The sequence below is a fragment of the Mastomys coucha genome, unplaced genomic scaffold, assembly GCF_008632895.1.
Source record: "Mastomys coucha isolate ucsf_1 unplaced genomic scaffold, UCSF_Mcou_1 pScaffold7, whole genome shotgun sequence".
Classification (NCBI taxonomy): domain Eukaryota; kingdom Metazoa; phylum Chordata; class Mammalia; order Rodentia; family Muridae; genus Mastomys; species Mastomys coucha.
In genome coordinates this window covers 55898362-55915465 of record NW_022196913.1, presented here as the reverse complement: position 1 = coordinate 55915465, position 17104 = coordinate 55898362, and the positions used below count along the sequence as shown (strand labels likewise).

Genomic DNA, 17104 nt, shown 5'->3' with positions numbered 1-17104 from the left:
AAAAAAAAAAACACCAGCAAAATTGGTACCTGGGTTCCAAAAGGGGATTAAATGGAATTACACAAAACTAAAATATTGCTAAATGAACAAATTGAGACAGTACTATTCATCAAAAAAACCCAGGAAGGAAATTGAGAAGAAGCTACATTTAAAATTAGACCTTGGAGTTAAAGTAACTAATTTCAGACATCTAAATATTGCTGTTTTTAATGGTGTATCACTTCTCTTTCAAACAGAAATAGACACCATCTCAAGTTGAAGTGAGGATTTATGCACACGTGTGATCACGTGAGAATTAGAAACAGATTGTGTAGCCATTCTAAGGCAGCATATATGTTGTTCCAAAGCAGGGGGCCTAGGCCGGTGGCCTGCCTGGCTGAGGCTCTCTCTGTCCCTGGAGGCAGTGGGCCTGCTGCTGAGGCCCGGGTCTCTCTCTCTCTTCCCCGGGGCTGGCCTGTTTGCTGCATGACACCTTAATTAAAAAGGAGGCAATGTATAAATGAGTTATTTTATTGTAGGAAGGAGAAATATGCTAGTTAAGTAGAGAGAAAGAAAGGAGAGGAAGGAGAGAGAGAAAAAGGAAGGAGAGGGAGAAAAGCAAGAGAAGAGAACAAAGAGCAGAGAAGAGAGAACAAGAGAGTGAGAGAAGTAAGAACGAGAGGGGAGAGAAGTAAGAGAGTGAGGGGGGAAAACCACCTCTTTTATTGTATGGGCGTGGCATGCCTAGCTTGTGGTCAGATGACTGTGTGTAGAGTCCAGCTAGAATGCTGGGAGTTTGAGGCAGTGTCTGCCTGATAGAGCACACATCTCCTGCAGGGGCAGCTGTGAGGGGTTTGGGCTGAAATCTGAGCCATTGGTCTCAGGAGCTATCACCAAACTCCTACCGTCCCTTATGAACAAATTTACTTTGCTCAGTGGGTCTCCAGGGTTCCAAGGTGGCTGCTCTACTGGACTTTGGCTGTCAGAACTGCCCACTGCCCCCCCCATATATATATTTTTTTCTGGAAGCATGTTGACTGGAAGACCTCGGGGGATTATGGAAGCTCACGGGGGTTTCCTTAGGGATCCTCACCTTGAGCGTGTGAGCTCAAATAAGAGTTCTGGCTTGTCTTGTCTCATATTTGAAATTTTCAAAGATAAAATGTTGGGTATATGACTGTGCTCTGGGAATCTGATGGGCCTCTCTGAGAAGATGTCCTGTCTGTAATCTGTCACCCTGTGTAGTCCCCTCTGAATACTGATACCCCTCCCCCTTGATTTTCCCTGGAGTAGAAACCAGGTGCAAACGGCTTGTGGCTGACTAGGGTAGACTTCTGATTGTGAGACTCCTTTTGGAGAACTGTTTGTACCACTCTTAATTTCCTATGAGGTTCCATGTTGGTGGGCAGGGGAAAATCTAGGAACTATTTAGGGTGTTTTAAGGGTGACCAAGGAGAGGCATCCTGGACATAGCATCCTTTTTAGCTTGTTGAGATCAGCAGAGATCTAGCTGGGTTGCCGAGCTAAATCTATCTCTTGACTTAATAGATTTTTTTTTGTTTTGTTTTTTCAAGACAGGCTCTGTATAGCCCTGGATGTCCTGGAACTCGCTCTGTAGACCAGGCTGGCCTGGAACTCAGAAATCTGCCTGCCTCTGCCTCCCAAGTGCTGGGATTAAAGGCGTGCACCACCACTGCCCAGCATCTCTTAATACATATAGCTCAGAGGTTTCAGATGATCTGATACTCTGTTCTGGTCTCTATGTGTACATGTGATACACATACATATACTCATATAAGCATATGTTCACACAAAACTTAAACTAAATAGAAAACAATCCGGCATGGTGGCACATGTCTATAGTCTCAGGGTTGGGGAGGTAGAGACAGGAGGGTATCTGGGCTTCATTAACCAGACAGTCTACAGAATTAGTAAGTTTCAGGCCAGCAAGAGTCCCTGTCTCAAAAATACTAGGTAGATGGTGTATTTAGTAACAACTCCCCACATGAATACATAGAAACATGTAAAATTAAACAGGAAAGAGACTGGAGAAATGGCTTGGTAGGGTAGGAGCACATGGAGCTGTTGCAGAGGACACAGTTAGTTCCCAGAACTCATGCTGGGCAGCTCACAACCACCCATAACTATAGCTCTTGGGGATCTATCTGATTGACCTCTTTTGGCTTCTGAGGGTCCCTGCACTCACGTGGGTATACACCCTCACTACACACATACACATAATTAAAAATAAAGCACACCTGAAAATATTAGACAGGTAAAACACATTCTGAGACTTACGTACTCATGTAAAAGACAACAGAGGGCTGAGGAAATGACTCAGCTGTGCAAACATGAGGACCGGAGTTCAAATCCTCAGCATTCCTTAAACAAAAGCTTGCTTTGGTTACACAGGCCTGTACCCCTTTGCTGTGTGTGTGTGTGTGTGTGTGTGTGTGTGTGTGTGTGTGTGTGTATTGTGGAGGTAGGAGGATTCAGTTCCAGATTCAGTGAGAGACGTTGAATCAAAGGAACAAGGTGGAGACTAGGGGAGATGCATGCACACAGGTGTTTGCACATTCATATGCATGTGGTCACACACACACACACACACACACACACATACACACACAGGCACATCCTAACTCATTACAAAAGACAATACCCCTCCCCCCCTTGTGTTCTGAAAGCAAAGACAGAGTTTGCTCTGAGCAGATTTAGATGGCGGTGTATTTCATTGTTTGGGCAGAGGTGCACTGAGATGGCTATTATACAATAAATAGGAGCAGCATTGCCATCCCAAATATCTGCTCCAGGTTCGCTTTTCCAGGTCAGGATGACTCATACTGTGCAGGCTTCCTGGCGCCTGAACTGTCAAAAACCCATTTTTCTTCCCTGTCTCCACAATGCATTGAATGGCAAACATGAAGCCCGCCTGCATGGTCCCTGCCCTAATTTGACAAGGATGTCCCCTGAAGCAGTCGCACTGAGACCATGGTTATTTTTCAACTAGATGGTAGACATTAGTTGTGAGGAGTATTCTGCTTGGGAAACTGGTTGGCTGTCTCTAAGGAGCCATTTTCCTCTTGTTCATTCAGCCCATCTCTTGTCCCCTTTTGTTTATTTTTCTATGCTCTTGCAGCATTTTCTCCCTTTCTATGTGGGAGTTGAGAAGTGTTCCTGGCTCCGTTAGGCGTTCCTCACTTGAAGCTGCCTTCAGTCCCTCTCCCAGTCAGTTCTCACTTCCTGACAGTCACAGAGTTGAGCTGTGGATGCTTTCAAGGCCATGGAAGTTGACACTGTAGCCTGATACACCTGATTTGGACCTCCGCAGCCTCCTTGTCTGGACTTTTCTTTATTCCAAGTTCTCCAGCCCTCACTGGATAAGACCTGTGCATGGAATCCCTGCCCTGCTGGAGCCTATGAGCATCCTTCATACAAGGGCACTCTCATCCCTTGATTCAGGACAGTGTCTGGCATATCAAACTTCTCAACCAATACTGTTCTGCTCACCTGCCCTGCACATAGGCTCACCCTTGTACCACAGGGTTCCTTTATTCTTCATGCCTCTGGGCTTTTGTAATTCAGCAGTCCCTCGACTCTTAAGCTCACTGCAAATTAAGATTATTATAGGAAATAGACTGAACCTAGAGACTATGCTAGAACATGTTAGCTTAGCAGCCAAGGACAGTTTCGGCTGGTGATCATGATGCAGACTGTGAGGGTTGCTGCTGCTGCTGTATTCATTTGTTTATTTTTATTTATTTATTTTTTTTTTGAGACAGGGACTCGTGTATCCCAGGGTGGTTTCAAACTCACCATTTAGGTGAGGATGTCCTTGAACCTCTGATCCTCCTGTCCCTACCTCCAGAGTGCTAGGATTATGGCTATGTAGTACCAAACCTGGTTTTGTGGGGTGCTAGGGATAGAACCCAGGGCTTCAGAAGTGTTAGGGTAGCACTCTACCAACTGGGCTATAACCCCAGCTGGCTGTACTTAAAATGGAAGAAGCTAGGAGCTCAATAATTTGAGACTGTGTCTCTCCCCCACCCTGTGACATTTGAACCCAGTTCAGAAAGAAGGACCTCCGTGAGCTGTGGTGACTGGATAGGTTTGGTCCTGGTAATATGACCATGATGGGATGTTGCAAAAGACATGATTGGCAGAGTAAAAGAAAATGTTGGAAAGAGTACATATCAGGTGCTGATTCTTAAAAATGAGATCTTAATTAAATGCGGGAAAAGGGGAAAACAAAAGTGGCATTGATCATTGTATGGCCACACTAGGGGAGAGATAGAGTGTGATGGTGAGTTTTAAGATGACCTGCCTGTGCTTGGCTTAATTCTGCTTGTTGGAGAGAGGCACTTGGAGGGCCAATTTTCTATGCTAAAATAAGCAGGCAGTTATTGCCCCTGGACCTCTGAGTGCGGACTCTCTGAGTTACATAACTCTGACTGGCATGTAATAAAAAATGAATCTCTCCCTGCCCTCAGGGAAGCCATCAGCCGTGTCTGCGAAGCTGTGCCAGGTGCCAAAGGAGCCTTCAAGAAGAGAAAGGTACAGTCACCCTCACTGTGTGTCTGTGACCTCCTTCATGTCTCTCAGGGACATGTAACTGTCCACTGTGTTCTTACACAACCTGGGCCTTGTCATTCCTTAAGGTAAGGCACCCAGCTAAAGTTAAGGCACAGTCTCTCTGTGTCTCTCTCAAGCAGATGTTGTAGATACTCACTGTGGCTTAAACCCTAGAGACAATCATGACAATTAATACCTGGCTAAGCATCCCTTGAAGCCTGTTACATACATGAATTCATGTATCCCTATTAGCTCATGTGCCAGCCACCTCAGTGGTATATGCTAGCAAATGCTTAATAACTGGATCCTGGAGTTGAGAGAAGGAGGCAGGACATTGAATTTGTAACAATGCCAATTACTATGGTGTAAATACTTCCACATGGCTGACTCAAGCGTTCAACAAAAGGTCCCTGGAAAGACACATAGCAGCTCATCACTGTGTGGAATCTTGCCCAGGTACAGCAGATGGGGCCTGAAGAGCACAGATTTACACAGCATGAAACCAGGTAGCAAGTATTTGCCATCTTTAGATGCCATTCATGTAGTTGCAACTTTGTATAAACTAACTTTCAATAATAGCTATGCTTAGTGGTCAGCGTATAGCATTTCTAAAGACGTGACACTTGGCTTTCCTGAGGTGGCTCAGCTATGTCACTGGAAAGCCCATGGTGTATATGACAAAACTTGAAGCTCTGGGCTGAGAAGCTACGATGTGAATAGGAGCTGGGGCCATAGTCAAGCCAGACCACCTCCTCCAGAGGCTGAATGTTCAGCTATACTTCTAGAACATTCCATGCTGTATATGGCTGGATGATGAGGGAAAAATATCTGGGGGTTGGGGAGATAACTCAGGTGGTAGAGTGCTTGTTGCATAACATGAGTTTGGACCCCCAGTTACCCATGTAAAATGCCTGACATGACAGCACATGCCTGCAATCCCTGTGTTGGAGAAACATAGACAGGCTGATCCTGGGGGCTCACTGGCCAGCCAGGGTTGCAGAATTGGTGTGCTGCAGGTTCCATGACTGTCTTCAAGTACAAGGTAGAGAGTTTTAGAGGAAGACACCTGATGACCTTTAGTCTCTATGTGCGTGCACTCATCTGCACCTGTACACACACACACACACACACACACACACACACACACACACACACACACACACACACACTGTTTATATATACATATATACATATATACATATATACATGTATATATATACATATATATATACATATAGACATGTATGTATATATACATACATATATATATATATACATATAGACATATATATCACAACCAAAAAGAAGGAATCATTGAATTAAGCTATCTCTCTCATTAAGCATTTAAGAAATAAATACTTCAGCACCCACAATCATAACTTTTATCCACCCAGAAGGGATCTGTGGGAAATCCTACTGTATAGAGCCTTGTGTCTGCCCCAGTCTGACCTTTCCAATTCCAGATATTTTTGTTTCCAAGTCACTTCTGTCTTCAGAACTGGGGACATTCATGAACCTATAGGGCACGTGGGCCTGGGGCACAGAACTTGGCAGCTGGCGTTATGTGATGGCCAGTTCCTGGGAACCAAGTAAAGCTCTAGAATCTTGAATACAGAAAGCAAGGTGCCCCCTGGGAACGGGAAGGAGGACCACCATCTCTCGGAGGAAATGGTTCCCTTGCATTTCTCTTGGTGGGAAGAGATGGAGGTAATGGCTGCTTTCCAGACTGTACCCCAGATGCACTTGACCTGACTCTTGAACAGGGGAGATGAGTTCTCTCTAAAAGGCTCTTTTGAAGTGTTGAGTAAAAAGAAAAAGAAGAAAATAAATTGGCAGGGATACTAAAGGAAATAGCATCTATCTGAGAGCAAAGAGCTGAGGTTTGGGTTGGCCAAACCAGGGCAACCCGGAGGTAAGTTCAGCAGGATGTATTCTTTTGAAGTAGAAGCTTTCCATTAAACTTTTGAAGCAGGTCGTTGGTTGGGCAGGCACCGTAAACTGCAAATCCATTCTGATTGGTTCATTAACTAGGCTACTCCAGGCCAGTGGGTCTGCATCTGACCTCTCATCTGAGTCACAGGAACATCCTGTGGTCCGAGCTTCAACAGAGGGATGTGGTCTTCTGTTTTTCAGCTCTGCTTTAGACAGCCTTAGTTGCTGCATTGTCTCTTCTACTGGGTTAAAGAACAGTGTGTCTGATTAGGAGCTCTTTGGCATAGTGAGCAGAGGACATTGTAACCAAACGGAAAGCGTGGGTTGGTCCTAGAGGGCTTCAGTATGTGTCTAGGGATCCAGGAGAAGGTGCCTGGCTGGACACTGAGGCTCTCTGATACTCCCATAAGGACTTTCTGACGTGTGATGGAGACCCTAGTCACGGCCAGCCTGCCTCTCCACCCTACCCTGACTCTGGGCAACCAGATTCTAATTGGACTTTCCAGGTGAGCCCTTAACAGAGAGTCACTTCTGGGGAGGATTGCCTTCAGGAGGGGGCCTCCTGATCCTCTGAGGGTGCTCCTGAGTCTGGGAGCCATTGCCTTCACCTCCCCTAAAAGGCAGTCTGGGTCTTTGTGTACTTGAGACCAGGTTCTGGTGTCTGCAAAGCTGTGATGCCCCTGCCTGTGTGGTTTCTGCAGGTCTACGTCTAAGGGATCTGTGAGACACCAGAACATGGCCAGGGCAGCCAGGAAGACAAGAGTTCTCCCCCAGAATTTACATATTAGGCCTTTTGCCATTTTATAACTCATATTCCTAAATGTGCATATTGGCATGGGCATCAATTTTCCCAGCTTCTCCACTTTATATCTGCCTGTCTTCTGGAGCCTTAGTGGGTAGGAGAAGACAATGAGAGTCTGGGGTTGGGGTATACTGACACCTCAGCCTCCACCTTTCAGACACAGAGTCTGGGTCAAAAGCTAAAATATCACCCTTGGATTTCACAGCCTCCAAGTAAGGTGCTGTCCAGCATCTTGGGGAAGAGCAACCTCCAGTTCGCAGGGATGAGCATCTCCCTGACCATCTCCACTGCCAGCCTGAATCTGCGCACTCCTGACTCCAAACAGGTGTGTGGGTGCCAAGGCTTCATGGGCCCCAGGATAGACATCCCAGGGACTTCTGCCTCAGAGCTTACTGAGCCCATTGCAGAACCTGCTTAGCCAAACCTTGAACTTGAGCCAGTTTGACGGTGTACCCACTGATGGATGAGTGGTTCTCTGGAATTCAGCTCTAAATGGTGGCTGTTTTGTTGGTGTGCTTGTAACCAAGAAGCGGTGATGTCTGTGTAAACGTCCTGGTGTCTGCCCTTGTTTTACAGCCACACATTATTGGTTTTATGGGCCACATTTTAGTCTTATCCTGCTTGAGGTAGACAGCGTGCTGCAGTTTAATAGGCAGGAGTTTTCTTCCTCTTAGCATCTTATGTTGGTCCCTCCTGTCTCAGGGTTGATGGGCTGGCATACCTGCAGCATAGACCAGTAGAGACCCAGGCTTTACAGCCATACTTATAAAGGCAAATTCCAGCTAGGATGCCTGCATTTCTGTGTGATAACTATGTTTTACACCAGTCTGTCTGTCTGTCTGTCTGTCTATCTATCTATCTATCTATCTATCTATCTATCTATCTATCTATCTATCTATCTATTTCTGTGTGATGACTGTGTTTTAGGCCTATCTATATATCTACCATCTATCTGTCTGTCTGTCTGTCCATCCGTCTGTCTGTCTGTCTACCTACCTACCTACCTACCTACCAACCATTTATCCCCAAGATGTCGAGACAAATTAGATCTAATGTAGACATGAGAACTGAATCAGGGCTCTGTTGAGACATAACTGACCACAACTTCTCATTCTACCTTTTTGTCTTCCAGGGACCCACTGGTAACCTTTTCTATCAGCTTTCTAAGGGTTGGACTAACCAGCTTTTGAGGCTGTAGGTGGGAGATGTCTAGTCAGCCTAGCCTTGCCCAGGCTATCTTAAGTTGAGCCCTAGCTGCTCATGGAGGTTGGCTCACTAGGCTCTAGATTAGCCATGCAAACTGGAACCTGGCCTCTGTCGCACAAGGGCCATTCATTTCCAGGGGTCCTTAGGCTATAACTCTCCATCCTTCCTGCTCATTCTCCACTTAATGAAAGAGAAAATCCAGTAAGGATAATACTAGGACAGCCAGTCCTGAGGCCCTATTCTACCTTGGATGGTCCAGGTAGGGTCTGCTTAGGTGTCTAATTCTCACCCCCTGCCATGTGTTAGGTAAGTCTAAATGTAGCTTTCCCAACATCCATGGGGTATGAGCTAGGTGATACAGGAACATTCCATGACATAGGTAGAGCATATGGCTGTGCCTTTCCGGTGTCCTGAGTTTAGGTCCCCAGTGCAGCAAATAGAGAAAGCAAGGGCCCCTGCCTCTTCCACTCAGGGAACAGGCAGACAGCGCCTATTCTAGAGTGCTGAGGTCTGAGCAGAGGGCTGGAGCGAATCTCTTAGAGGAGAAACAAGTGCTGAGCAGAACACCATCTCAGACTTCTTATCCCCCTTTCTTCCTCTTGAGTACTTGGAGAGGTGAGAGGCAAGCAAGACCGTGATCGCACATCCAATGGACTATGCATGTGGCTTATGTGTGTGTGTCTGTGTGCATGTCCGTGTATGTGTGTGAGGGGGTAGATAGCATATGCATATAGTGTGTGACATATGTGTTTGTGGTGTATGTATGTGCGGTGTATAGTGTATAGTATGTGTGTACGCTGTATGTGTGGGTTATGTTTATGCTGTCTGTGTATGCAGTATGGTGTGTGTGTTATATGTGTGCTGTTTGGGTCTATAGTATAATGTGTGTGTATGTGTGAAGTGGATAGTACGTGTGTGTGTGTGTGTGTGTGGTGTATGTGTGTGCTATGTCTGCTGTTTGTGTCTCTGGTATGGTGTGTGTCTGTGTAATGTATGTATGTGCGGCGTGTGCTGCTTTTGTGTGTGGTATGGTGTGTATGATGTGTGTGAATGTTTGAGCATGTGCGTGTGTAAACCAGATGATAACCTCAGCTGAAGATTGTCAGGCACTTTCCACTCTGATTTTTGAAACAGAGTCATTATTCTGGAGTTCACACATTTGCCAAGACTGCCTGGCCAGTGGGCCCCAGAAACCCTCCTGTCTTTACCTCCCTAGTACTGGAATTACAGGCTCCAGCCCCAGTTTTTCACATCTTCCAGGGGATCAAACTCAGGTCCTCATGCATGTGTGGCAAGCAATTCATCAACTGAGCCATCTCCTCAGACCTTAGAAGTGTTTTATGAGAAAAATTAAATAAACAAAAGTTAAACACACAAAAATCAATTATGCAGCATTAGACATTTAACTCTGGGCATGGCAGGACACACTTGTAATTCAAGTGGTAAACCCACAAAGTCAAGAGAATCAGAAGTTCAAGGCCAGCCTTATCAACATGAATTTCAGACTAGCCTGGACTACAGGAAGCCCTGTCTCAACTTCCACCCCCAAGAAAACAAAACCCTGAAGCCCTGGCTTACAGCTGGGGTCAGTAGACTTATCATTCCTGATAAGTGAGCTGCTTGCCCACTGGTAGCTGGATTCTAGGGCAACCATCATCAGCTCAATAGCTTCCCGGCAGCCTCTCTGCTCCATATTCTCCTAAAAACTCAGGTCTCTCTAGATTGAGGTTTTGCAAATGTCAACATGCAAAGTCAGCATTTTAAAATATTTAAAATTTTACCCTATAATGATACATTATTTCGAGTTTTACAGGGGCACATACTCTATCTGATGCCTTCTGACTGTCTTCTGGAGACAAGGATGGAGGACACCGCTCAGAGATAAGCCTGGCTGTGTCGGGATGGAGCTGGGAGCTCTTTTCCACACAGGAACTCTTCTCAATGTCGTTACATTGTCTTTAAAAAGATAAAAATAGCACAGAGGACTTACGTAGCTTTTAGAATTTAGGGCAGCTCTTAATTCACTCAGTGTCTACTGAGTTCCACAGATGCTAAGCTTGTAAACCTGATGGAAAATTTCTGTTTTAAGATGAATGTGGAAGAGCCCCTTGTCTTTAAGCCAGTGGATCATGAAAGGGTTTTAATTTTTGGGTGCTGGCCTTCTGATTTTTACCTATGTTATATGAATGGGACAGAGCAAAAGGAGCCATGCTTCCCCATCTTGCCTCTGCTGTTTAGAGAAGCAAAAACTGCAAGCTGTAACATTCTAGTGCAGTAGAATTCCTTCTGTGTGTGTGTGTGTGTGTGTGTGTGTGTGTGTGTGTGTGTGTGTGCCAATTTGTCTTAGTCGGGGTTTCTATTCCTGCATAAAACATCCTGACCAAGAAGCAAGTTGGGAAGTAAAGGGTTTATTCTACTTACACTTCCACATTGCTGTTCATCACCAAAGGAAGTCAGGACAGGAACTCACAGAGCAGGAACATGGAGGCAGGAGCTGATGCAGAGGCCATGGAGGGATGTCACTTACTGGCTTGCTTCCCCTGGCTTGCTCAGCTTGCTCTCTTATAGAACCTAGGACTACCAGCCCAGGGAAGGAACAACTCACAATGGGCTAAGCCCTCTGCCCTTGATCACTAATTGAGAAAATGCCTTCCAGCTGGATCTCATGGAGGCATTTCCTCAAGTGAGGCTCCTTTCTCTGTGACAATTCCAGCTTGTGTCAAGTTGACACACAAAGCCAGCCAGTACAGTGTGTGTGTGTGTGTGTGTGTGTGTACATATGTGTGATATATGTTTGTGTGAGGACATGCACATGTATGTGTGCATATGTGTGGAGGCCACAGGTCAACATTGTCCTTCACAAGGCCGTGTCTGCAGGTTTATTCAATGGTCCGAAACCTGCTCATTCAGCTAAGATATCTGTCTCTTCATCTCTAGTACTGAGATTGTAGCCACTGAAGTTCTTTCCCATGTGGGTTGTAGGGATTGAACTCAGATCCCCCTATGTGTAAAGTTAGTGCTTTACGACCTGAGCGGTCTCTCCAGGCCCACTTTTTTCTTCTGGGCAAAGCTGACTTCAGGTTGCAGCCTTGATTTCCCAGACCTGGAGTTACTACACTTCTTGCTTTGAACAAGCCCCTTGGTCCCTCTGGCCTCGTGCTCTGTGCCTGTAAAATGGGTTTCCTATGGTCCTCACTTCTCAGCTGCTAGGAGGCTTAAGGAAGCATTCTGGTCAACCAGCAAGATGTCAGCCCATAGGCTGTGCATGTGCAGACACATGAGCTATTGTGTGTTTTGCAGTTGTCATTTTCTTTGGGGGCAGTTTTCAGGAAATCTTGTCATCTGTGTTGCCCGCCAACACAGCAGGCCCTGTGGGATGTGGCAAGGCTCTAACTGCATGTCTCCCTTCTTGTCTCTGCTCTAACAGATTATAGCGAACCATCATATGCGGTCCATCTCCTTCGCCTCAGGGGGAGACCCGGTGAGTGGCCTTTGGTTTGTTTCTCTTGCTCTTGCTGGGAATTTCTGAGAAGAAACCTCTGCTCCAAAGATGTGCCCTGGAAGCCGTGGCCCAAAAGTGTTTTGTGCTGATTTTATTGAAACCCCAGTGAACTATTCTAATAATGGTCCAGCTGTTTTAACATCAGTAAAAGTTCAGTCTGGGTTGAACTCCATTCTGATAAAGTGTACATGCTTGGGAACAATTGTGCTGCCCCCAGAAAAACAAGTTTCATACCTAACAGGGAAAATTTTTTTTTTTGAAGAAAATGATGTTTTGTAAGACAAAATATTCATCAATAAAACTTTGTAAGTGGTCGTAAGCCCTGAAGCTGTGACCCCAGCTGTTTATCCCTTTTGGTTTCAGAAGTCCTCCCTCCCATTCTTCCCCCTCCCCTTCCTTTTTCTGTATTAGAGACGGAGCTGAGGACAGAGGTGCTGAGCCATCACTCCACCATCATGCTATGGCTTGGCTGTCACTTTAGTTGTTATTTGGTGGTGGGGTGGGGTAACCTGTGAGCATGGTCTAACTTTACTTTTCCATCCCAAGGTGTCAGGAGATCTGGAAGTATGGCCTCCTTGAGAGGCAACAGTAGCTCCCGTATGCCTGACCCATCTTGCCATGCTTGCCTTCCTTGGTTGTCTCCCTGTTAGATTCCCAAAACCAACTGAAAGGCAAGAAACTGAGAGATGGGGAAGGGTATATGTCTGAGAGAAGAGGAAGGGGTATGTCTGAGGGAGGAGGAAGGGTGTATGTATGAGAGAGGAGGAAGGTGTATGTCAGAGAGAGAGGAGGAAGGTGTATGTCTCAGAGAGAGAGGAGTGTCTTAGTCAGGGTTTCTATTCCTGCACAAACACATCATGACCAAGAAGCAAGTTGGGGAGGAAAGGGTTTATTCAGCTTACTTCCACATTGCTGTTGATCACCAGAAAAAGTCAGGACTGGAACTCAAGCAGGTCAGGAAGCAGGAGCTGATGCAGAGGTCATGGAGGGATGTTCCTTACTGGCTTGCTTCCCCTGGCTTGCTCAGCCTGCTCTCTTATAGAGCCCAAGACCTCCAGCCCAGGGATGGCACCACCCACAAGGGGCAATTGAGAAAATGCCCCACAGCTGGATCTCATGGAGGCACTTCCCCAACTGAAGCTCCCTTCTGTGAGAACTCCAGCCTGTGTCAAGTTGACACACAAAACTAGCCAGTACAAGGAGGAAGGGTGTATGTCTGAGGGAGGAGGAAGGGTGTGTGTATGAGAGAGGAGGAAGGTGTATGTCTGAGAGAGAGAGGAGGAAGGGTGTATGTATGAGGGAGGAGGAAGGTGTAAGTATGAGAGAGAGAGGAGGAAGGGTGTATGTATGAGAGAGAGAGGAGGAAGGGTGTATGTATGAGAGAGAGGAGGAAGGGTGTGTGTATGAGAGAGAGAGAGGAGGAAGGGTGTATGTATGAGAGAGAGAGGAGGAAGGGTGTTTGTCTGAGAGAGAGAGGAGGAAGGTGTATGTATGAGAGAGAGAGGAGGAAGGGTGTAAGTATGAGAGAGAGAGGAGGAAGGGTGTATGTAGGCCTGGCTCTTTCCAGCAGTGGTAGGAGAAGGGTTTTTTTCTAATGCTCTCAGATAAGTTTCGGTTCTGGGTAAAGTTTTCAGCAGTTGGGAACGAAAAAAAAATTAAAACCCTCTCTATTCGTATACAGTCTAGGTTCCAAAACCTGTGAACTGTACCACCAAGGAAAGGGTGCAGTCAGAGCAAAAGAGATGGCACCACCTGTACCAATCAGCAATCAAGGCAACCCCCCATAGACATTCCCATAGGCCAACCTGGTCTAGATGCCTTCTTAATTGAGACTCTCTGCTTGGGTGGCTCTAGGTTGTATCAAGTTTGATGGTTAAAATTAATCAGCACACCATCAGTTCACCTGGGCATTGGTCCATGGTTTAGATCAGATCCCTCATTATCCAATTGCCTGCCAGGGAAGTGGTCTACCAGCTGGGAGCATGCCTGCCTCACAGGATCAGTTCTGGAGCAACCGTGTAGATCCCAAGCACAGCAGTGCCCTTGTGTGCTGGTAACCCAAACTCCACTAGCCTGAGTCCCACACCCGGACCGAGACCTTCACCAGCATCCCATCTCTAGCTCATAGAAGTTTGCGGTAGTGACTGGCAGGCAGTGCTAAGGTGCAACCACAGTGTCTTAAACATTGGTGGCCACCGAAGTTCTCATTTGTATAAATAGCTCCCCTTTCTAGAAATTCTGTGAAAGCAATGCTTAGTGGTGATATGAGCAGAGGAACACATAGTGAGAACTTGGGAAACCAAAGACATCACTTTTTGTTAAAATGCTTTATTTTTTTTTTTTTTGACTACAAACCCTTTCATTTTTTTTTCCTCGTGATTTCTTCTGAAAACAAAAAAGGAGAATAATAAATGTCTATCTGGGTGTGGCCACATATGCCTTTAATCTCAGCATCAGGAACATAGGACCGATTTGAAATTCAGGCCAATGGCTAGCCTCATCTATATAGTGAGACTTGTCTTTAAAAAAATTAAAAGGACTGACAACATCTGGTGACACTTGAAGTGATCTATAATGTCTTACATTTTCTGAGATTTTTTTTTCCTTATCCAAAAACTGTTGTGGTTCAGGTGTAATGAGACACATGCAATCCCAGCGTGCAGAAGCTGAGGCAGGAATATTGCGAGCTTCAGACTAGCCTGGGCTAGAGAGTGAGACCTTGTCTTAAAAGAAAAAGCAAAACCATTCCGGGCTCCTCATTGTCTTTCTAGGTGTGCAGCTTTGACAAATGACAGCCAAGCGAGACTTGAAAATACTGTTAATCCTCTTTCTCCACAAAGAAACAGGCAGTGATGACCACAGTCCCTGATTCCCAGTGTTGAGAGATCACCAGGAGGGCTTGGGGAGGTGGCTCAGTGAAATGCTTCCCACACTTCCCACGTAAGCATGAGGACTTGGGTTCCATCTCCAGGACCCAGGTAAAAAGATGATCACTTCTAATCGGGCACAGGGGAGGCAGAGACAGGGGATCCTAGCCAGTTTAAGTGGTGAGCTCCCAGTTTCAGTAAGACCTTTTTGAGACAGACCCTGTCTCAAAAGCCTGAAGAACTGACACCTTAGGTTGCCCTCCCATTCCCTGCATGCACACACAAGTGCCCCAAGAGGATGTCATGACCTGTCTCAGAGGTCTTGAGGATTAAGAACAGGGATGCGATAACCTTAGAATAAGATCCTCACAGCCTCTTCTCTGGAACTTAGTGTGCCTACTATAGATCTGGGGAGTTGAGGCGAGAACACTGTTCTGAATCTCCATACACTAGGAAACAATGCCAGATAAAGATCAGGTTTGGCGACAGAACATCTATGTCCTAGCTTGGCCATGGGCCATCTGAGAGAAGGATATCATATCTTCGTGGGCCTTCCTTCTCCAGCCATAGTGTAGTGCTTTAGACTAGAGAAGCGACCATCCCCCTTAAGAATAAAAAAGACTTTCTTGTATGAACCACTAGAGCTGACTGGAGTCAGTTTTGCTCTCTGGCTATGTACAAAAATCAAACAATAAGACCCCTGTTAGTGTGTTTTTCTTGAACTCTAACCCCCCCCCCTCCGCCATATTTGGAAGATACAAATGAAGACCGGAAAGCTGCTTGCATGCAGTTCCGTTATTGTACCACAAAGACAGTTGTAACTAAATGCACGCCCTCCTGCTGACATGCTTCTCCCAGCTGCCTGCCAGGGTGTAGAGCCTTTCCTTTCAGGATGGTACCATGGTACCCAGGTGATTCAATTCTTCTGCTAATTTCTCTTATTCAGACACAGCCTCCAGTGCGCATCCTTAGGCACAAAAGTGACAGCAATTTGGGTCAATTAGGACCAAAGCATCAGCTCCCTGTTTCTTGAAAAATCCCAGCTCCTACCATGTGGGAAAGCTGGCTGCGAATCTTAATCCTGACCCTGTAACTGCACCCAAAGCTAACTCAAGGACAAATGATCCTGAATTCTCAGCTAGTTTTAAAAGACCACAGAAAGGTAAACACAGGGCTGGAGGCACACCCCAGGGTGTGCTCCAGGACTTTGGTCTGTTGGCTAAGATGTTCGTGAGGTTCCATGGACAGTTGTGACTCTCACATCCTATGAGTCTAGGAGGAGAGTAAAGAATCGAAAACTATAATCTATATTTTTGCCAAGAGTTTTAAGTCCTCAGAAGATGCCCCTCCACAGACGTTGAACAGAGGCCATTTTTACGATCTTCCTGTCCTTTCTCTAGTCAGTCTGTGAAATACTAAAGACCAGGAAATGAATTCTGCTCAGAGGAGCCGCAGAGACAAGTCTTCTTTTGTCTCCTCCACTGGAAAGTCTTCCAGCTTCTGTGTTCCTGCCGGCTTGGAGAGTACCAGGCCCACCCATCCTTCCCCTCCACACTCCTGGCAGGGTTTTCTGGATCTCTGTTAGGAAGGGAGAAGACATTTCCTTGAGGATGAAACTGTACAGGCCAGCAGAAACCACAGCAACTCTGACATAAGGGGCAGCAGATGAACTTGAAGTCCTTTGGAGCATAAGATTTGGAAAGTAACAACCAAAACAGGCTGACCTTTCAAGTTGCCCTCTGCAGAGTGGTGCATGCACTGGTGGGGTTTTAACCATCAACTTGTCCCCACCTACAATCGCTTAGAAAGAGAGCTTCAACTGGGAAATTGGCCTGCGGGTAGGAAGAGCCAGACCACTGTGGGTGCCAGGGGTCCATAGGCAGGGTTCTTGACCAGTGTAAGAGAGGAGAAATCAAGCAGAGCAGAAGGAAGCATGAATTGATTTTCTCTCTGCTGTTGATTATGAATGTGAAACTTTAAGGTCCTGCCTTGACTTCCCCACATTAAGGAGCAGTACCCTGGAAGTGTGAGCCATAGAAACCCTTTCTTCCTTAAACTGTTTTTAAGCCAGGGTGTTGGAAACAGCAACAGAAGTGGGCAGAGAAGAGTTGGCAGAGGGAGATGGGGATGGAGCACAGAGCCCTTTGCTTGGTTGTAAGCACTCTGTGATGAAGCAACACCCCCAACTTGAACAGCTCTTGAGAACCAAGCCACCCCAGAAACCTTACGGCTTTTTTTTTTTTT

At 46.1% G+C, this 17104-nt stretch overlaps 1 protein-coding gene across 2 annotated transcripts in view; it reads left to right on the top strand.

Moving 5' to 3' along the window:
* The window catches only part of Shc3 (SHC adaptor protein 3), a 142360-nt gene that overhangs the window by 79393 nt on the left and 45863 nt on the right, over positions 1 to 17104 (top strand). For both annotated transcript variants that reach the window (XM_031358042.1, XM_031358041.1), the window contains exons 3-5: positions 4470 to 4533; positions 7491 to 7610; positions 11919 to 11972. In XM_031358042.1, coding sequence (XP_031213902.1) covers positions 4470 to 4533; positions 7491 to 7610; positions 11919 to 11972 — 238 coding nt within the window. The remainder of the gene's footprint in view (positions 1 to 4469; positions 4534 to 7490; positions 7611 to 11918; positions 11973 to 17104) is intronic.